At 43.2% G+C, this 18,757-nt stretch overlaps 1 protein-coding gene across 4 annotated transcripts in view; it reads right to left on the reverse strand.

Annotated features, from left to right (window-relative positions):
* Positions 1–609: 609 nt before the first annotated feature.
* Positions 610–18,757, reverse strand: part of LOC109871062 (signal transducer and activator of transcription 1-alpha/beta-like) — a 36,363-nt gene continuing 18,215 nt past the window's right edge. Inside the window, exons 5-25 of one of the 4 annotated variants that reach the window (XR_004205619.1) lie at positions 18,368–18,457; positions 18,089–18,167; positions 17,732–17,841; positions 17,491–17,642; positions 17,172–17,330; positions 12,107–12,199; positions 11,807–11,866; positions 11,611–11,640; positions 11,427–11,535; positions 9,759–9,800; positions 9,560–9,643; positions 9,167–9,265; positions 8,715–8,850; positions 8,311–8,366; positions 8,131–8,222; positions 7,872–8,011; positions 4,050–4,235; positions 3,591–3,664; positions 3,155–3,251; positions 2,501–2,559; positions 610–1,928 (exon numbers count right to left, since the gene is read on the reverse strand). Coding sequence is in view for 2 of the 4 variants with exons in the window: in XM_031805609.1 (XP_031661469.1) it covers positions 3,177–3,251; positions 3,591–3,664; positions 4,050–4,235; positions 7,872–8,011; positions 8,131–8,222; positions 8,311–8,366; positions 8,715–8,850; positions 9,167–9,265; positions 9,560–9,643; positions 9,759–9,800; positions 11,427–11,535; positions 11,611–11,640; positions 11,807–11,866; positions 12,107–12,199; positions 17,172–17,330; positions 17,491–17,642; positions 17,732–17,841; positions 18,089–18,167; positions 18,368–18,457 (1,866 nt within the window). In the remaining 2 variants the exon portion in view is untranslated. Of the gene's footprint in view, positions 2,560–3,154; positions 3,252–3,590; positions 3,665–4,049; positions 4,236–7,871; positions 8,012–8,130; positions 8,223–8,310; positions 8,367–8,714; positions 8,851–9,166; positions 9,266–9,559; positions 9,644–9,758; positions 9,801–11,426; positions 11,536–11,610; positions 11,641–11,806; positions 11,867–12,106; positions 12,200–17,171; positions 17,331–17,490; positions 17,643–17,731; positions 17,842–18,088; positions 18,168–18,367; positions 18,458–18,757 lie in introns of all 4 variants that reach the window. The other 3 variants (XR_002252262.2, XM_031805609.1, XM_020461864.2) reach the window with 3 other exon arrangements.

The following is an 18,757-nucleotide window of genomic DNA, read 5'->3' on the forward strand; positions in this document are numbered from 1 at the left end:
TGTAATGCACTGTTACTGTTTTGCAGCAACACTGAGATGGTGACATTGTGTATAGAGATATAGAACATGTTAAAATGATATCCAAAGAATGAGAAAGATAATGGAACATGTTGCCACAGACATTTAACCTCGTTCACCACTCCTCTAAAAGTCAGGGAAACACCTGACTTGAACCCTCCAACCAATCACCACCCTAACACATAGAGGAACAGGTCTCAAAATCTCACATTGCTTTTGTCCTTGTTATAACATGTCTGTTGTATTGGAGGTGGTTCGAAGAAGGGTAACCTTGCCTGAGCCCTGATAACTTGTATTAGCTGCCTAGGCTTTAGCTCAGAGGAGTTAGAATCCCTGGCGGTCATATGGACAGATGGTTTAAGTCAGATGTCACCAATAGTCGCAGACCAATCTGACATTACAACTAAAGACAGTTCTGAGTGTATTGCTGTACAATACATGGATGTCCTTTTCTGCTATTTTAAGACATACATGATCAAGTTCATTTGTTAAGAGGTGTGCAAGAGTGTGATTGCTCCTTGCAGTGGAATATGTACACATATATAAATATATTTGAATCAACAAGTTAAACAAAGCAAAGCTTTTCAGGCATGTGAGAGAGCTCTGATTTTTAATGAATTGAAACAATGAAGTCCAGGCAGTCGTGAGTACAGTTTAGAAGTACTTTCCATATAAGGGTCATTCCACAAATTCTGTATAACTTGTTACAACCTGGCTCAAGATTGTAACAAACAATGGGAAACCACACACTGAGTAAAGGAATAACAAAATTAATTTATACCATAAATAAACACTCACAAAAATAATCAGATGAGACATGAAGGTCAGTAAATTAGGTGTCAACTGCCAAAGCCACAACAACACAACCAAAGGTATGCACGGAGAGAGGAATCTCTTGCTGAATGGGGGGATGGGGGGGGGGGGGACAGTGGCTTTATGCCACAGCTGAGCTTTCACAGGTGTGCCCCAATCAGCACTGACGACCCTCCCAGCTCCGCCCACCTCTCCTACTCCACCCACCAATCTCCTGCAGAAAGTAAGCACAGCAAAACCCATAAACCAGAGCAGGGAGGGGCCGTCACACTTGGTCAAAGAAAACATTTGATATCACCAAATTTTCACATTCTGTCATAAAGAGCACATGTTCAACTTCATAAACATGTTTTCCCATCTCAAAACTATCAGTGCCAAATAAAGTATCAGGGTTGACCGTAACAGGGTTGATGATTTCTTAAATCAGCCATAAATCCCCTTGTGACAGGGGAAATGACAGCTTGTTGTGTGCTACAGGGAGTGGCAATTGCATGCAAGCTTCATCCCAAAAATGTAATTGTTAAAACCCTTCTAGCCTATCTATGGCTAACAGGGTTGGCATGTTACGCTCGACCTACACAGTTATCCACCACAAAACACCAGAAAATGTACAAAAAAAAGAGTGATCCAGTGCTCCTGCGTTTACTCTGTGATTTGACTATTAGATGTTCAATGTTTCTTTTGAAAGCAATATTTCAAAAGGAATAGTTTCACCAAATTAAAACGAGAGCTCAGTTTACGTAACAGGGTTGACCTTAAAATGAGGGACTGATGCAAATGAATCACTACTCACATGAAATAAAAAATAATCTTCAGAAATGACTTTGTCAAAGCAACAAAATAACTAGGGCTTGGAGAAACTTGGAGAAATGTTGGGACGTGATGTCCTTGTCCCATCGCGCTCTACCGACTCCTGTGGTGGTCGCCAGTTGTGCGGTGTTTCCTTCGACACATTGGTGCAGCTGGCTTCTGGGTTAATCGAGCAATGTGTCAAGAAGCAGGGTCATGTTTCGGCGGACGCATGGCTCTTGACCTTCGCCTCTCCCGAGTTCGAACAGGAGTTGCAGCGATGGGACAAGACTACCAATTGGACATCACTAAATTGGGCAGAAAAATGGGTAAAAAGTACACAAAACAATATATATTTGATGAATTTTGGCACTTTATCCATATTAAACATCTGATTTATTGAAGTCTCCGTGTGGTTTATATAAAAGGCCACTTCATTTAATATAACAGCCTTTTAAAATTCAATATTGGTGCAACATTTCTGACTAAAATATCAAAGGGCACTCATTTCGTGGAATTACCCAGAACATCTGAACCATTTTCCTTATTATAAGTTGCTACAAAATCGTATCTATTTACAAAGTGAAGAACAGCTTTCTGCATCCCTTTTTTGTTGTTCACATTACATATGCATACACAAAATATTACACTGTCCCACAAGTAGCGTAGAATAACATTCCTTATTACAAACAGCTGGACTCAAAGCCCCAAAACCTCATGCGTGTATATAAAACGATAACGTAGGACTACATATATATATATATATATATATATATATATATATATATATATATATATACAGTTTCAGTTGTGCTTTCAAATCTATTGCAAACGTCATCCTTTTTGTGTGGTGTCTTTGGTACTCGGCTCGGGAGCTTACACAAATCTTCCTGGGCACCACCTGAAGAGGGCAGATTAGTTTGGGAAGGGAGTGCACATCTGAAGGGAGAGGGACAACATAGGATCAGTCACATAGTAAATAAAAAAATGCATGAATTATCCCGACCCACGCATGAAAGATTTGGAAATTAATGCTTCAGTTATGACAGCGGTACAGCGGATTTGCCAGGACCATACATTCTAATTTTACCCCAGGGCTGTCTTGTCTTCTCAAATGTTCACATCTTTTCCACATTTTGTGTTTTATGATGATTAGATACGTGTTGTCTCATCTCTGTGTGCGGCTGGCGCTGTCTGTCTCTAACCTACCACACTGTGGGTTACGTTCCTCTGCCCAGGTGTTGCTGATGCATGCCAGATCTTACTACACCCGGATAATTATTTTACGTATCAGCTAACCACATATGTTATAGCAATCTGGTGCCGGGCGGCACAGTTGATGATGTTGCACGCAACCATTGGTTGATGCATGGAACGGCTGAGCAGGGGAACACGACCACTGTGTGTGGCTACTGCTGGCTGACTAACATACAACAGTGTCTCTACTCTGTGTGCGGCTGGTGCTGTCTGGCTAAAACCTACCACAGTGTCTCTAATCTGTGTGTGTGGCAGGTGCTGTCTGGCTGTAACCTACCACATTTTCAATCTCATCAGGGTTAATAATCCTGGTCAGCTCTCCATACACTTCGGGACTCATGGGCAGCATGGCGTCCTGTAGTCTGGAGGGGTGGCTGAGGAGAAACAGAAACCAACAAACAGTTACATAACCAGGAGAAAATAAATGTTTGCAGTATTTAATATGAGAGTGACAATCAATCAATGGGGGCCCCCCCGGTCAGTAATTCAACCATGTTTACTACCAGTGAAATATTTAGCTAGACTAATTTACCAAACATGTTAGCTGACATGGGTGAGTGACTGTCAGTGACTGCCATAACAAGAGACGTACACTTTTCATTTGACCTTTTCTTGTACTTTGGGCTGTGTGTGTTGTTTGTTGTGTGTATCTTAAATCAATGAAAACTATTTAAAAACAGTAAAAGGTGTTTCATAACAAGAATCACACTTACTTCAGACACAGAGATGAGCTCCTTCTTAATGTAGCCAGCCTCAGAGGCACTCTCCAACTCCATTGGCTCAGCAGCTGAGAAGGTCAAAGGTTATAGACGTCTAGAGGTTATCATTAGAACCAAACACAGGTGGCTGGTGGCCCCTAAATTGGGGAGGACGGATTCATAGTAATGGCTGGAATGGAGTAAATGGAATGGTATCAAACACATCACACACTCCATTCCAGACATTATTTTGAGCCTTCCTCCCCTCACCAAACTCCTGTAGCAAGGCATTACCAGTGGTCAATATTTCAATGGGGGAAAAGGGTGTGGCACAACCAAATATGAAAAGTATGCTATGCAGTGACTATTGTGTATAATAGCTTAGACTGGAATTGAATTCAACACCATTTGTACCGTTTTCAACTACTCAATCTTTCCTCAACATACATACATTTCTAACAGCTTGTTAGTTACCTTCTGTGGGGCGGCTGTAGTAGCGTGTGAAGGCGCTCTCTTTGGGGATGTTGGGGTAGAGGTAGAGCAGAGGGTTCTCAGGGATGTTCTCGGCAGCCATCACCTTGTAGTTGCGGAGGATGTCAGGAAAAGAGATGGCGGCCAGCTCCTTCTTAGTGTAGGGCTCCACCGCGTGGAAATGGACATCTATACAGTGGGGCAAAAAATTATTTTGTCAGCCACCAATTGTGGAAGTTCTCCCACTTAAAAAGATGAGAGAGGCCTGTAATTTTCATCACAGGTACACTTCTACTATGACAGACAAAATGAGTGGGAAAAAATCCAGAAAATGACATTGTAGGATTTTTTATAAATTATGGTGGAAAATTATGGTGGAAAAAACTGGCTAGGCCACTCCAGGACCTTGAAATGCTTCTTACGAAGCCACTCCTTCGTTGCCCAGGCGGTGTGTTTGGGATCATTGTCATGCTGAAAGACCCAGCCACGTTTCATCTTCAATGCCCTTGCTGATGAAGGAGGTTTTCACTCAAAATCTCATGATACATGGCACCATTCATTCTTTCCTTTATACGGATCAGTCGTCCTGGTCTCTTTGCAAAAAAACAGCCCCAAGCATGATGTTTCCACCCCCATGCTTCACAGTAGGTATGGTGTTCTTTGGATGCAACTCAGCATTCTTTGTCCTCCAAACACGACGAGTTTAGTTTGTACCAAAAAGTTATATTTTGGTGGTCATCTGACCATATGACATTCTCCCAATCTTCTTCTGGATCATCCAAATGCTCTCTAGCAAACTTCAGACGGGCCTGGACATGCACTGGCTTAAGCAGGGGGACACGTCTGGCACTGCAGGATTTGAGTCCCTGGCGGCGTAGTGTGTTACTGATGGTAGGCTTTGTTACTTTGGTCCCAGCTCTCTGCAGGTCATTCACTAGGTCCCCCCGTGTGGTTCTGGGATTTTTGCTCACCGTTCTTGTGATAATTTTGACCCCACGGGGTGAGATCTTGCGTGGAGCCCCAGATCGAGGGAGATTATCAGTGGTCTTGTATGTCTTCCATTTCCTAATAATTGCTCCCACAGTTGATTTCTTCAAACCAAGCTGCTTACCTATTGCAGATTCAGTCTTCCCAGCCTGGTGCAGATCTACAATTTTGTTTCTGGTGTCCTTTGGCAGCTCTTTGGTCTTGGCCATAGTGGAGTTTGGAGTGTGACTGTTTGAGGTTGTGGACGGGTGTCTTTTATACTGATAACAAGTTCAAACAGGTGCCATTAATACAGGTAACGAGTGGAGGACAGAGGAGCCTCTTAAAGAAGAAGTTACAGGTCTGTGAGAACCAGAAATTTAGCTTGTTTGTAGGTGACCAAATACTTATTTTCCACCATAATTTGCAAATAAATTCATTAAAAATCCTACAATGTGATTTTCTGGATTGTTTTTCTCATTTTGTCTGTCATAGTTGAAGAGTACCTATGATGAAAATTACAGGCCTCTCTCATCTTTTTAAGTGGGAGAACCTGCACAATTGGTGGCTGACTAAATACTTTTTTTGCCCCACTGTATGTTCATAGATATACAGTTGAAGTCGGAAGTTTACATACACCTTAGCCAAATATATTTAAACTCCAGTTTTTCAAAATTCCTGACATTTAATCCCAGTAAAAATTCCCTGTCTTAGGTCAGTTAGGATCACCACTTTATTTTAAGAATGTGAAATGTCAGAATAATAGTAGAGAGGATGATTTATTTCAGCTTTTATTTTTTTTCATCACATTCCCAGTGGGTCAGAAGTTTACATACACTCAATTAGTATTTGGTAGCATTGCCTTTAAATTGTTTAACTTGGGTCAAACGTTTCGAGTGGCCTTCCACAAGCTTCCCACAATAAGTTGGGTGAATTTTGGCCCATTCCTCCTGACAGAGCTGGTGTAACCGAGTCTGGTTTGTAGGCCTTCTTGCTCGCACACGCTTTTTCAGTTCTGCCCACAAAATTTCTATAGGATTGAGGTGAGGGCTTTGTGACGGCCACTCCAATACCTTGACTTTGTTGTACTTAAGCAATTTTGCCACAACTTTGGGAGTATGCTTGAGGTTATTGTCCATTTGGAAGACCCATTTGCGACCAAGCTTTAACTTCCAGACTGACGTCTTGAGATGTTGCTTCAATATATCCACCAAATTGTCCTTCTCGTGATGTCATCTATTTTGTGAAGTGCACCAGGCCCTCCTGCAGCAAAGCACACCCACAACATGATGCTGCCACCCCCGTGCATCACAGTTGGGATGGTGTTATTCGGCTTGCAAGCCTCCCCCTTCTTCCTCCAAACAAAATGATGGTCATTATGGCCAAACAGTTCTATTTTTGTTTCCTCAGACCAGAGGAAGACCCCATGTGCAGTTGCAAACTGTAGTCTGGCTTTTTTTATGGCGGTTTTGGAGCAGTGGCTTCTTCCTTGCTGAGCGGCCTTTCAGGTTATGTCAATATAGGACTTGTTTTACTGTGGATATAGATACTTTTGTACCTGTTTCCTCCAGCATCTTCACATGGTCCTTTGCTGTTGTTCTGGGATTGATTTGCACTTTTCACACCAAAGTATGTTCATATCTAGGAGACAGAATGCGTCTCCTTCCTGAGCGGCATGCTGGCTGCGTGGTCCTATGGTGTTTATACTTGCGTACTATTGTTTGTACAGATGAACGTGGTACCTTCAGGCATTTGGAAATTGCTCCCAAGGATGAACCAGACTTGTGGAGGTTCACCATTTTTTTGGCTGATTTCTTTTGATTTTCCTATGATGTCAAGCAAAGAGGCACTTGGTTTGAAGGTTGGCCTTGAAATAGATCCACAGGTACACCTCCAATTGACTCAAATGATGTCAATTAGCCTATCAGAAGCTTCTAAAGACATGACATTTTCTGGAATTTTCCAAGCTATTTAAAGGCACAGTCAATTTAGTGTATGTAAACTTCTGACCCACTGGAATTGTGATACTTTTTATTTTATTTTTTATTTTTATTTATCATACAGTGAATTAAAAGTGAAATAATCTGTCTTTAAAAAATAGTTGGAAAAATTACTTGTGTCATGCACAAAACTATAGTTTGTTAAAACAAGGAATTTGTGCAGTTGAAAAACGAGTTTTAATGACTCCAACCTAAGTGTATGTAAACTTCCGACTTCAACTGTACATAAATGCACACACACACAATGTGATATGAGAATGTGTTCTCAGTCAGCTTACCTGGTAAAATAATACAAACAGAAACACATATACCTGATACAGATGTACAGACACATACTCATAATGTGTAAAAACAATAAAAATATATAGATTTTTGTCTGTCCATAGGTATGTACACGGAGTAAATATACCACATATTAGGAACACCTTCCTAATATTGAGTTGCACCCTCCCCCCCACAGCCTCAATTCGTCGGGGCATGGACTCTACAAGGTGTCGAAAGTGTTCCACAAGGATGCTGGCCCCTGTTGACTCCAATGCTTCCCACAGTTGTGTCAAGTTGGCTGGATATCCTTTGGGTGGTGGACCATTCTTGATACAAACGGGAAACTGTTGAGCATGAAAATCCCAGCAGTGTTGCAGTTCTTGACTCAATCCGATGCACCTGGCACCTACTACTATACCCCCATTCAAAGGCACTTAAATATTTTGTCTTGCCCATTCACCCTCTGAATGGCACACATACACAATCCACGTCCCAATTGTCTCAAGGCTTAGAAATCCTTCTTTAACCCATCTCCTCCCCTTCATCTACAGCTACAAAGCTACAAAAACACATGCACACAAAAAGACACACACACCATTATTGGAGCCCTCCACCCAGGTGAAGGTAATGGCTCCCTCTCGGCTGCTCTCACTGAAGCGCAGCAGGAAAGTTCCAGGCTCCTTGTCCTTCAGCAGGGCCTTCTCTCTCTCCTTACTAACAAAGCCCATGATACACCTATAGACCATAGATATGTAGTTGATTATAGCACAATAAGGTAACTTTTCAAAAACATAATGTAGACCTAGTCTTCAGAAAGGCATACTGAAGTAATGTGAGTTGGAGAGATGTTTTACCCATCATTCCACAGACACAGCAGGTGTCTCTTGATCAGGTCCAGTATTCCCTCGATCCACAGCCAGAAGGGAAAGCTCTTCTCATTCACATTCTGCTCAGGCAAAGACACACTCAATACACAGCCCATAGTAAACACACAGGGGTTGGCTAAAACACTGAACTTCCAGTGAGATGTTCACCTTGCAGAACTTGGTCCAGGGGATGAGCCCATTAGGGTTTCCGGCTGCTTCTCCACCTGTCACAGGAGTTTGGTATTATTATTGGTTCACTTTAATGGAACGACCTTAGATGACACCGTTTTGAGCAACACATGACAGAGGTCATAAGCTTTTTATGCACCTTTTTATACGGTGAATAGATTTTAAGCAACATTTGCATTGTTAGCCTTTATCTGGGATTAGTTGGCCAAATTAGTTGGTCACCTTGACTCTCTTGCCAGATATCTGTGTTGAGAAAAACTAATAGCCACCTCACACACTGGATGTATGGCCACCTTTTATAGCCAACTAGCGCACCTTAATATCACAGATGGGCTGTGGCTGTGTCGTTTCACAAAACCACGCCAAGTCACAATAAGACTCACCCAGGAGCTTGTCTCCCAGCATGCTCAGCTGCTCGTTGTTGAGGCCTCGCTTGGTTATGGAGGAGAACTGCCAGCTCAGCACATCTGACAACTGGCTCCAGGTGGCCTGAGGAGGGCTCAGGAAGAACGACAGATTCTGAGGAGGAAGAGAGAGAGGGATGGGGATTGATAAGCTGATAGTTTGGAAGAGGAGTGTTAGTGCTGGGGTGGAACAAAAGCCTGCACAACACCTGGCTCTTCAGGACCAGGAGTTCGACCCCCTAGATTAAACCTGTCCAGTCTGGATCACATGACATAAGTAAGGAGGCAGTTAAGAGAACAAAAGTTACTGTAGTTCTCAGAGGGAAAATCTCAGTAAGTAGATAGATAGATAGATAGATAGATAGATAGATAGATAGAGTAGCTATGAGGATTTAGTCTTGAATGAGAAGGGTAGGTGAGAGGGGTTGTACCTTGGACTCACAGGTCAGCATGTTGTACCACATGACAGAGGCCCAGGCACTGGGCAGCTGGCTAATGTTGGAGATGACCACAATGGGCAGGGACATTGTCTGGATACACGCACGCACGCACGCACGCACGCACACACACACACACACACACACACACACACACACACACACACACACACACACACACACACACACACACACACACACACACACACACACACACACACACACACACACACACACACACACACACACACACGAGAAGTCAGATAGGAACATCAGTACAGAGAGTCAGGCTCCGTGGTGTGTATTACTAACAAATATTTCAGCCATGACAATAGTGTATACCATGTCTTTTTAAAAGCTCTACAGATTGGTTACTGTTGTTCTGACCTCTAGTTCGACCTGGAGTCCTGGCTGACAGAGTTGAGTCTCAAAGCTAATAGAGTGGAGCTCCTCCGTCACTATGAGAGGACCCTGAGTTGACACACAGACGTACATCATTTAAAAAATATATATGTATAACTATGACATTGCATAGTAATAGTTTTATACATCACAATCACCCTCACACTTGAGGTGCTTTGTTTACCTCATTTGATCTGTTGCCTGTAACTTTCTGTTCCTTTAGTTGCTGGGGAAGAAAATAGTTGTAAATAATTTAAAGTAACCAAAAGAAGAAGAACAATATCAACAAAACATAAAAACATGGTTCTGAACAGCACACATGATATACTGTTACAGCAATCGTCAGGAGACTTGAACCCTGGTCGCCTGACCTAAGGCAAGAATGCTAACATCAAACCACTTTCGTAATGCTCTTATGAAGGCTAGGGTCATTACTAGGGTTACAAAGGGACAGTATATTACAGAAAACCATGGGTTGGAACCAAAATTATTTTCCAATGGCCATTTAGAAGCAGAATCCATATTTATTTTTGTTCTGAACCTGTTAGAACCAAAAAAAAGTAAAGGTTCATATAGTTCCTTTTTGTTCCTTTATTCTTCCTGTGAAGTCAACATTGTTTTTACATTTAGTTCATTAATTTAATTATCGCCAATAGAGCAGCTTGTTGTGGAATATTTGTTTACATGTTTAATTGGTCAGATAAGTGCAGGCATGAGATACGACTGAAATTTCATTGGTGGGTCGAGAGCAAGAGAGGGGTGGACATGGAGACGACTGAAATTTCATGGGTGGGTCGAGAGCAAGAGAGGGGTGGACATGGAGGAAGCTTGGCTTGAAGCGCTGAACATCATGACATGATGTGAATTGGAATGTGCTTATAGGCTATTACTAGCATTATAACTTAACTGAATTACAGAACTATACAGTATAATAGACATTAGGAATATTTTTCTAACTTAAAAATGACATTTTTAAACGATTCTCAAGACTTGAAAATAACGATTCTGTTCCAGAAAACTAGAGATCACTTTCGTTCCAGGTTCTTTTTCCGTTCCTCAGAAAATTCGGAACTTATTCGGTTTATGGGATTTGTACCCTGAACCGGTTCCAACCCCAGCTGGAAACTTTTGAAGTTTACCAGTAAATTACCAGAATTTGGTAACTTTCAAGGTTTTATTTTCTAAGATGATATTTATTTGTAATGTTTAAAAAATATATACACAATTTTTTTTGTCGGGTGGCTCTCTGGAATGGTTTTAGCCATTTAGCAATTTTAGGAAGCTGGCTTTCGCTAGCCCAGATAGGTTCCCAATCTTCAAACCTCATTGCTAGCTACCAAGAAGCCAGTTCAGGCAATCAATCAAGTTCGAGTAACTAGCTTGTCTAACTATCTTAGCTGGCATGCCTGCTGGCAAGGTTGGTCGACTTTAGAAAAGCAAGCCATAACTAGATGAATAGAAGCATATTGTTTATTTAAAAAAATAATCATCAGTCAGGAGGATACAGACAGCTCAAGAGTTATGCTTAGATATGCAGAAAACTTTTTACATAGAATTAAGCATATTGATTATGACTCAGGAAAAAGCTGTTTAAGGGGTTTGAAAAATTATCTAACTTACAGACAGGGGGCATAATTTGTGGTGCTTGATGCCCATGTAAGTCAATATGTCATTGTTTTGGCGACAAACTGGTGGCAATTGTGAAAAAAGTAAATAACTGAGAAAGTTGCAGAGTTAATTGAAAATACTGAAAAATATGGGGGGGGGGGCGCCTATTGGGGAACCCTGATGTACAGTACAGTATATCATATGTACAATGTACAGTATAACATCTGAATGTGCCAGTTCATACCAGGTGTCTGAATTCTGCTGCCAAGCTTCCATTGGACTCCTCCATGTTCATAACCTTAGTGTTGGTTCCCAAGATGTTGAATTTCCGGACCCTGGAAATGACGTAAAATCTGAGGAAATGTAATGACTACTAACTAGGCTTCTTCAGGTTTAAGTAGGATAACAGAGACCAAAACATTTCCTACCCTCTCACTGTGCTCTTCTCAGTGACATTCCTAAAGAAATACAATACATCAGTGACTGAAGCTTTGACTCTTGCCATTGATAAAATATAACAATGTAATACAATTGATTAAATATAACATCAAGCAATTCCCAAAGACATATGTGTACACATGTGTGTATGTATATGGCTATGGTACGTACTTCTCATTCACTTACTTGTCAAACACAGCTTTGACTTTGAGCTGGTAGTTGAACTCCTGGAGCTTCACCAGGAGTCTGGGGATATTATCGGGTGCAAGAGTATTATGATACCAATTAAGTAATCACAATGCAAGCCAAATGACAACCAGGAACTAAAGTGGATGGAAGAGTGTAGTGTTAAGGTGTGGGTCTTAATTGAGGAGTTGCAGCATGGATGGCTAACCAACCCTCCTCTGGATTTGCAGGCTTCTTCTAGCTACTAGTCAACAGAGTATTGCACATTGTGTTTGGAGTGTGTAGCACTGGCGCAATCACCTGATTTTCACGGTGAACTGCACCCCAGTCTTCAGCACCATGGGTCTTTGAGGGTGAGTGGGCATACAGGGCTGTCTCTCCACCACGATAGAACTTAAAGACAGACGCCACAAAAACATCAAACATCCGGTAATGACACTCCTATGGCACTCCACTAAAGCCTAGAGCAGGGATAATCAACTTCAGCTAAAAAAAATTCTAGAGTGGACAGTCGGGGGGCCCGTAACATAATTACAAATAATTTGTACACTGCTAATTGACAGCAAGAAGCCCAAAGGGATATAATAGTTGACCAAAAGTATAATGTGGAAGGACCACTAGAGGGCAGGCTGCTCCCACGGACAGTAGCCCAGCCCGGCATGTGAGTCAAGGTGGTCAGAGGCAATTAAGCACAGCTGATGGTCCTAATGAGCTATTCTCTTTCCCCTACAATAGAGAGGAGGGAACCGGCAGAGAGGGGAGAAAGAAAAGAGTGTTTGATTCTACAGAGGAGAGGATGTACCTTTTGAAAATGTGAAGAATGGTCACCACCTGAAGGGAGCTCTGCACGGAAGGATCGTGAAGGCTGTGACACACCCGTGATTTATGTTCGAATTTAAAGATACTCACCTTGTGTTTCTTATTCTTGTGAAGAAGAAGATGTGTGTTTCCTTGGGATATCATCATTGATTGTGTTGGAGTGTTTGAGAAGGAAAAATGACCTCAATAGAGATCTTTGTACAATTAATAAAACCTGCTCCTGACTCGTTTATTCCACTTTGTTTATTCCGCTTTACAGCAACCTCCAAGTACTTGGTCCGCTCATTGGTGGAGAATGCGGGCACGAGGAGGACGAGTGACAAAAGGATAAGTGAGGAAAACTAAAATCTACCTGTAGACACAGGGGAACCATTCAAGAAGGATGGATAACACTCTACTACAACAGTTGATCACAGCCCAGCAGGCAACCATAGAACTCATGCAACAACAGCTGAGCCGGCGAGAAGAACCAAGAGTAAAGCCGAGAGCGGCTGCTCACGCCATCTTACCTCGCCTGTCAAAGGAGGACGATATTGAGGCTTTCATCATGACGTTCTAAGGATGGCCACCTTGGAAGAGTGCCCCCCCCCACAGAATGAGTAAGTGCGTTAACTCCCCTTTTGACTGGGATAGCCCAGGAAGTCTACTATGACCTGGACCCTCGTGAAGCTGCTGACTATGGGCGACTAAAAAATTTGATTCAGTCCCGGTACCAGCTGACCGCCCGAGATAGAGCCGTAAACTTCCATCAATGGACCTATATGGCCGTCCAACGAAACAGTGGCTGGAGCCCGGGAAGGGAGTAGGACATGTCGTAGAGACGCTCATTGTGGACAAGATTTTGAGGGAATTACCCAGGGTCGTGGGGCAAGCAAACCCATCGTTAGCTGATGACATAGCCCAGGCTGTGGAAACGTACCGATCTACATGGGAGTTGTTAAAAGGGGAAAAGGAGGACTGAAAGGACTCTGCCAAGCCTGTTCCCTGACTAACCCCGGCACGTCCGCCACCGAAACAACCGAACCCACTCTGGACGTGGAAGAAGTCATCACCCACACAACAGAGTCGGTGCTATAAATGCAAGTCTCCGGACCATTACACCCCACAATGTCCCAGAAAGGACGAATCCATTTCCACCGAGTCCTTGCTGCCCGTCCCCACGCATCCCGGTCCGAGAGGGCAGGATCACCTCTGTTGGTTAGCAGAAATGGCCCCAGAAATTCCGGTTCGAATAGAAGGACGAGATGTGGTAGCCATTCTCGACTCGGGAAGTATGGTTACGTCAGTGGGGGAGCAGATGGTGACCTCCGCAACACTGCTACCAGACAAAGTAGCCGTGTCCTGTGTCCATGGAGGCACCCACTATTACCCCACTGTGAGTCTGTCCATTCTCAACCCGAAAGGAAGGTGTACAGTCAGGGCGGGGAAAGTACCCCAGCTGAAGGTGCCATTATTGATCGGGAGAGACTGTCCTCTATATAAGGAGCTTCGGCAGATGACGTTACGCACTGGACAAAGGGGATCAGGTCTCTCTATCACACGCCAAGAGCCGGGCCACCGTAGGGGGGCTGGAAAGCAGAGGGAAAAAAATATCAAGTCCGAGCCCGAGGTAGAAGCCCTACAAGGAAACAAAGCCTCAGCCTCTGGAGCAACCTACGTTGAAGACACCTGCGAAGGGTTATACACCACGGAGGAAGGAAGGAGCCACCAGAGGCTAAGGACTATATTTGAAGCCCCATCAGAGGAGGGAACATGGAAGGGATTCTCCTCGGGCACCCCAGACGGGGATGGCGAACAACCTCCACACCCCTCTATCGAGGTCGACCTGCTCCAAGAATTAAAGGGACAGTTCGGTACCTCTCAGCATAGAGCCCCAGACCTACAGGATGCCATGTGGAAGGTGATTGATGGGAGGAATGTCGACGGTTCAGGTGAGCCCTCTCTTCCCTACTATGCAATCAGGCGGGGCCTTTTGTATTGGGTTGTGCAACGAAGGGGTGAAAAACAGGAATTACTAATGGTGCCTAGACCATACAGGGATACTGTCCTACAACTAGCCCATTCCCACGTCCTAGGAGGACACCTGGCACGGGACAAAACGATCGACAGAATCATGCAGAGGTTCCATTGGACCCGTGTCACCCGAGATGTAGCCAGGTATTGTAGGACGTGTGATCAATGTCAGCATACGGACCCACAACCACACCTGCGTAATCCTTTGATTCCTCTCCCCATCATAGAGACTCCCTTCGAACGCATAGCTATGGACCTCGTGGGACCTTCTTCTCTAGGTTAGGGGGCAGCATTCGGAATTTTGGATGAAAAGCATGCCCAAATTAAACTGCCTGCTACTCATGCCCAGAAGCTAAGCTATGTATATTATTAGTAGATTTGGATAGAAAACACTCTTGGACACACTTGGATAGAAAACGTTTTGAATCATGTCTGTGACTATAACAGAACTTATTTGGACAAACATTCAGATGTTTTTTTTTTTTTGAGGTCACTCTCTTTTCAATGGGTTTTAATTGGGAATCCAGATTTCTAAGGGACCTTCTTGCAGTTCCTATCGCTTCCACTGGAGGTCAACAATCTTTAGAAGTTGGTTGAGGTTTTTCCTTTGATAAATGAAGAGGTAGCCATGTTCAGAATGAGGCTCGAGGGAAGTGTACTCTTTGTTAGAGGCGCATGATCTGAAAGCATGCTACACATTGTTTTCCTCCTGTATTGAACGCTGATCATCCCGTCTTCAATTTTATCTATTATTTACGTAAAAAAATACCTAAAGTTGTATTACAAAAGTAGTTTGAAATGTTTGGACAAAGCTTACAGGTAACTTTTGTAGTCATTTTGTTTTTCTGGATCAAACGTGCCAAATAAATGGACATTTTGGATATATATCGATGGAATGAATCTAACAAAAGGACCATTTGTGATGTTTATGGGACATATTGGAGTTCCAACAGAAGAAGCTCGTCAAAGGTAAGGCATGAATTATATCTTTATTTCTGCATTTTGTGTTGCGCCTGGAGGGTTGAAATATGATGGTCTGTGTTTGTTTGCTTGGGTGCTTAATCCTAAGATAATAGCATTGTTTGCTTTTGCCGTAAAGCATTTTTAAAAATCTGACACGTTGGCTGGATTCACAACAAGTGTAGCTTTATATTGAATGTGTGACTTCATGAAAGTTACATTTTTAAAGTAATTTATTTGAATTTGGTGCTCTGCATTTTCACTGGATGTTGGCCAGTTGGGACGCTATCGTCCCACATATCCCAGAGAGGTTAAAAGCATGTTGAGAAGAGTGGTGTCCGGAGATGGGAAAAACTGGGACATGCTTCTGCCCCACTTAATGTTTGTCCTGTGAGAAGTACCCCAGGCGTCCACTGGGTTCTCCCCCTTGGAATTGCTCTACGGCAGGTATGCCGAGGGATCCTTGACTTAGCCATGTTATCCTGATGAGGGACCCCCTGTCCATAGTCTAGCCCTATGAGGAAATGGAAAGGGTCTCACCAGTCAATTACCTCATCAAGCAACCAGACAGGAAGAAGAAGGTCCAACTCTATCATATCAACCTGCTGAAGAAGTACCATGGAAGAGAGGAGGGTGTGGCATTGATGGCCGTGGAGGACAAGGAAAAAGAGGAGGCCCTGCTACAGGTGCGCAGTGGTTGAACTCTCCTGCAGGAGCAGTCGAGACAACTAGACAAGGTGATTATGCAATTCGGCAGGGTATTCTCGCCCTTCCCAGGACAGATAGATGTCCTGTTTCATCATATCCACACTCAACCCGGCAGGAAGGTGCATACCCGTCCTTACAGGATTCCTGAGGCCTGCCAAGTCATCGCAAAGAACGAGTTAAGGGAGATTTTGAGGATGAGGGTGAATGAGCCATCTACGAGTGAGTGGTCCATAGTCCTGGTCCACAAACGTGACGGTAGTATGAGGCTCTGCAAGAACTTTAGGGGTGAAAACGTCATCTCTACATTCGATGCGTATCCCATGCCCCACGTGGATGAACTCTATAACTATGTTATAGTGTTCCTTGTTCTTGTGACGATGAAGATTAAATTAAGAAAACCTGCTCCTGACTAATTTGTTCCACCTTGACTTTTTAGAGCAACCTCTAAGTACTTGGTCCGCTCACAATAATCATTTCAAACCTTGCTTACATTCGTATATGATTACGTGTCTCTCTATTATGTGTGGGAATACTTGGGAACAGATGAACAAAATAAAAATCAGTTGGAGCTGATTTCATGGTGTTTTTACAGTCTTCTGTATGTCCAACAATGACAATTTTGTATTTTTTTTAATAATAATCCTTTTTTTGCTTAGAAAACTTGCAGGAGAAAAAAAAAACACCTGCGGGCTGCCAGTTGGGGAACAGAGGCTAGAGTCGAGACATTAACACTGGGAGCTGACTCAAGTCTTCAGGTCTCAGGCAAAGTTACCTACCATTCAGTCAGTGAATATTTGTTTAGCATGTGTATGTGATCCTTAGAGGAAACATAGACACATAGTAGGTGTCATAGAGCGGGTCTCACTTGACAATGAGGTACTTGAACAGGGCGAGAGCGCGTTCCTCCAGAGCGCTTTTGCCCTGAGTGACGGGGTCATTCTCGTACGTGTACTTCTGTTCTAGCTCCTGGAGCATCTTCAGCTGCTGACGCACCTGCTGTAAGCCCTCTGCCACAGCAGTGAACCTGCATACAGACAAACACACACACACACACACAAACACACACAGTGAATGCGGGTTGAAAATATTGCTTCTGAAAGTATTTCAACAAGGTTTAATATAAGGGTTTGGATATGAACTGGGCCTAGGGGCTAAAGCTAACATGGACTAGAGGCAGGGCTGACCAGATTTGTAGCTGGTCCAAACAGGCGTTAGGCGGACCACCGATGCAAGCTATCTGCTGTCTGTGCTTCCACTCAGGTACCTCCACTGTCACCAGGTTGAACTGGATCTGCTCGGCCAAGCACAAGATGTCAGAAATCTGATTCACCACCACCTATAGGTTGGGAGAAACAAACATCAGTCTAACCATACAGCGTACAGACTCATGCAAGAACACACGCACACACACACACACATTTCTACCTCTCTGGTTATGTTGAGTTTGATGAACATATTTCTGATTACAATCTCCTCTTCGCGGATCTCTTTCCATACCGCCTGTGACTGTGCCATCCCATTCACCTCTTGTTCCACTGACAATGACAGAATCAACATTTACATAGCGGTAAGCATTCACAATACGATAGTAGAAGAAACACCTGGAATTTCACAGCACAGTTGTTTCAGCCTGGAAATTTGTTTTAGTACAGTAGGAGTGAGATATGTTTTACAGTGCCTTCACATTGGCTAAAGCATATACAGATATGGCACCAATCTAGTTTTGTGTCCCAGAAACCATGCAATTGAAAGAGACTAGGACCAGGCTAACTCCTACAGTACCTCGGCTCTGCAGTGTCTTCTTCTTGAAGTCGTGTTCATCCTGTTGGTCCTCCAGTGACTTAATCTCATGCTCTGAAACCTGAAGAGGGCAGAAGTCACACATTTTAATGGTCATGACTCATGATGGTGTTTGTGAAAAACATTTTCTACCCCTTTCGTAGGCTGTTCAACTGGTTATTGTTAATGTAGAATGACAAGACAATGGGCAGTGTTGTGGTAGGGTGCATGATAATATATCCACATAACCAATGACACATGGTATTGTCCAAATGACCGCACCTGAACTCGGTTCCTCAGGTCTTTAACGTTGTTGTCCAGCTCCTTCTGTTTCTCCAACACCATGTTGTTTGGTGTGGACCCCACATTATCCTGACAAAACAATTCACAAACATTTGGTCTGGTTTCACACTCAGGTCACACTGAAATGCTCCTTCTGTTGCAGCAATAATTTAACTTCTTGGTGACAGGGGGCAGTATTTTCACGTCCGGATGAAATGCATGCCCAAATTCAACTGCCTGCTACTTGTCCCCAGAAGATAAGATATGCACATTATGCACATTATTATTATAGAAAACACTCGGAAGTTTCTAAAACTCTTTGAATCATGTCTGTGAGTATAACAGAACTTATTTAGCAGGCAAAACCCAGAGGACAAACCATTCAGATTT

This window comes from Oncorhynchus kisutch, linkage group LG26, assembly GCF_002021735.2.
Source record: "Oncorhynchus kisutch isolate 150728-3 linkage group LG26, Okis_V2, whole genome shotgun sequence".
Taxonomy (NCBI): Eukaryota; Metazoa; Chordata; class Actinopteri; order Salmoniformes; family Salmonidae; genus Oncorhynchus; species Oncorhynchus kisutch.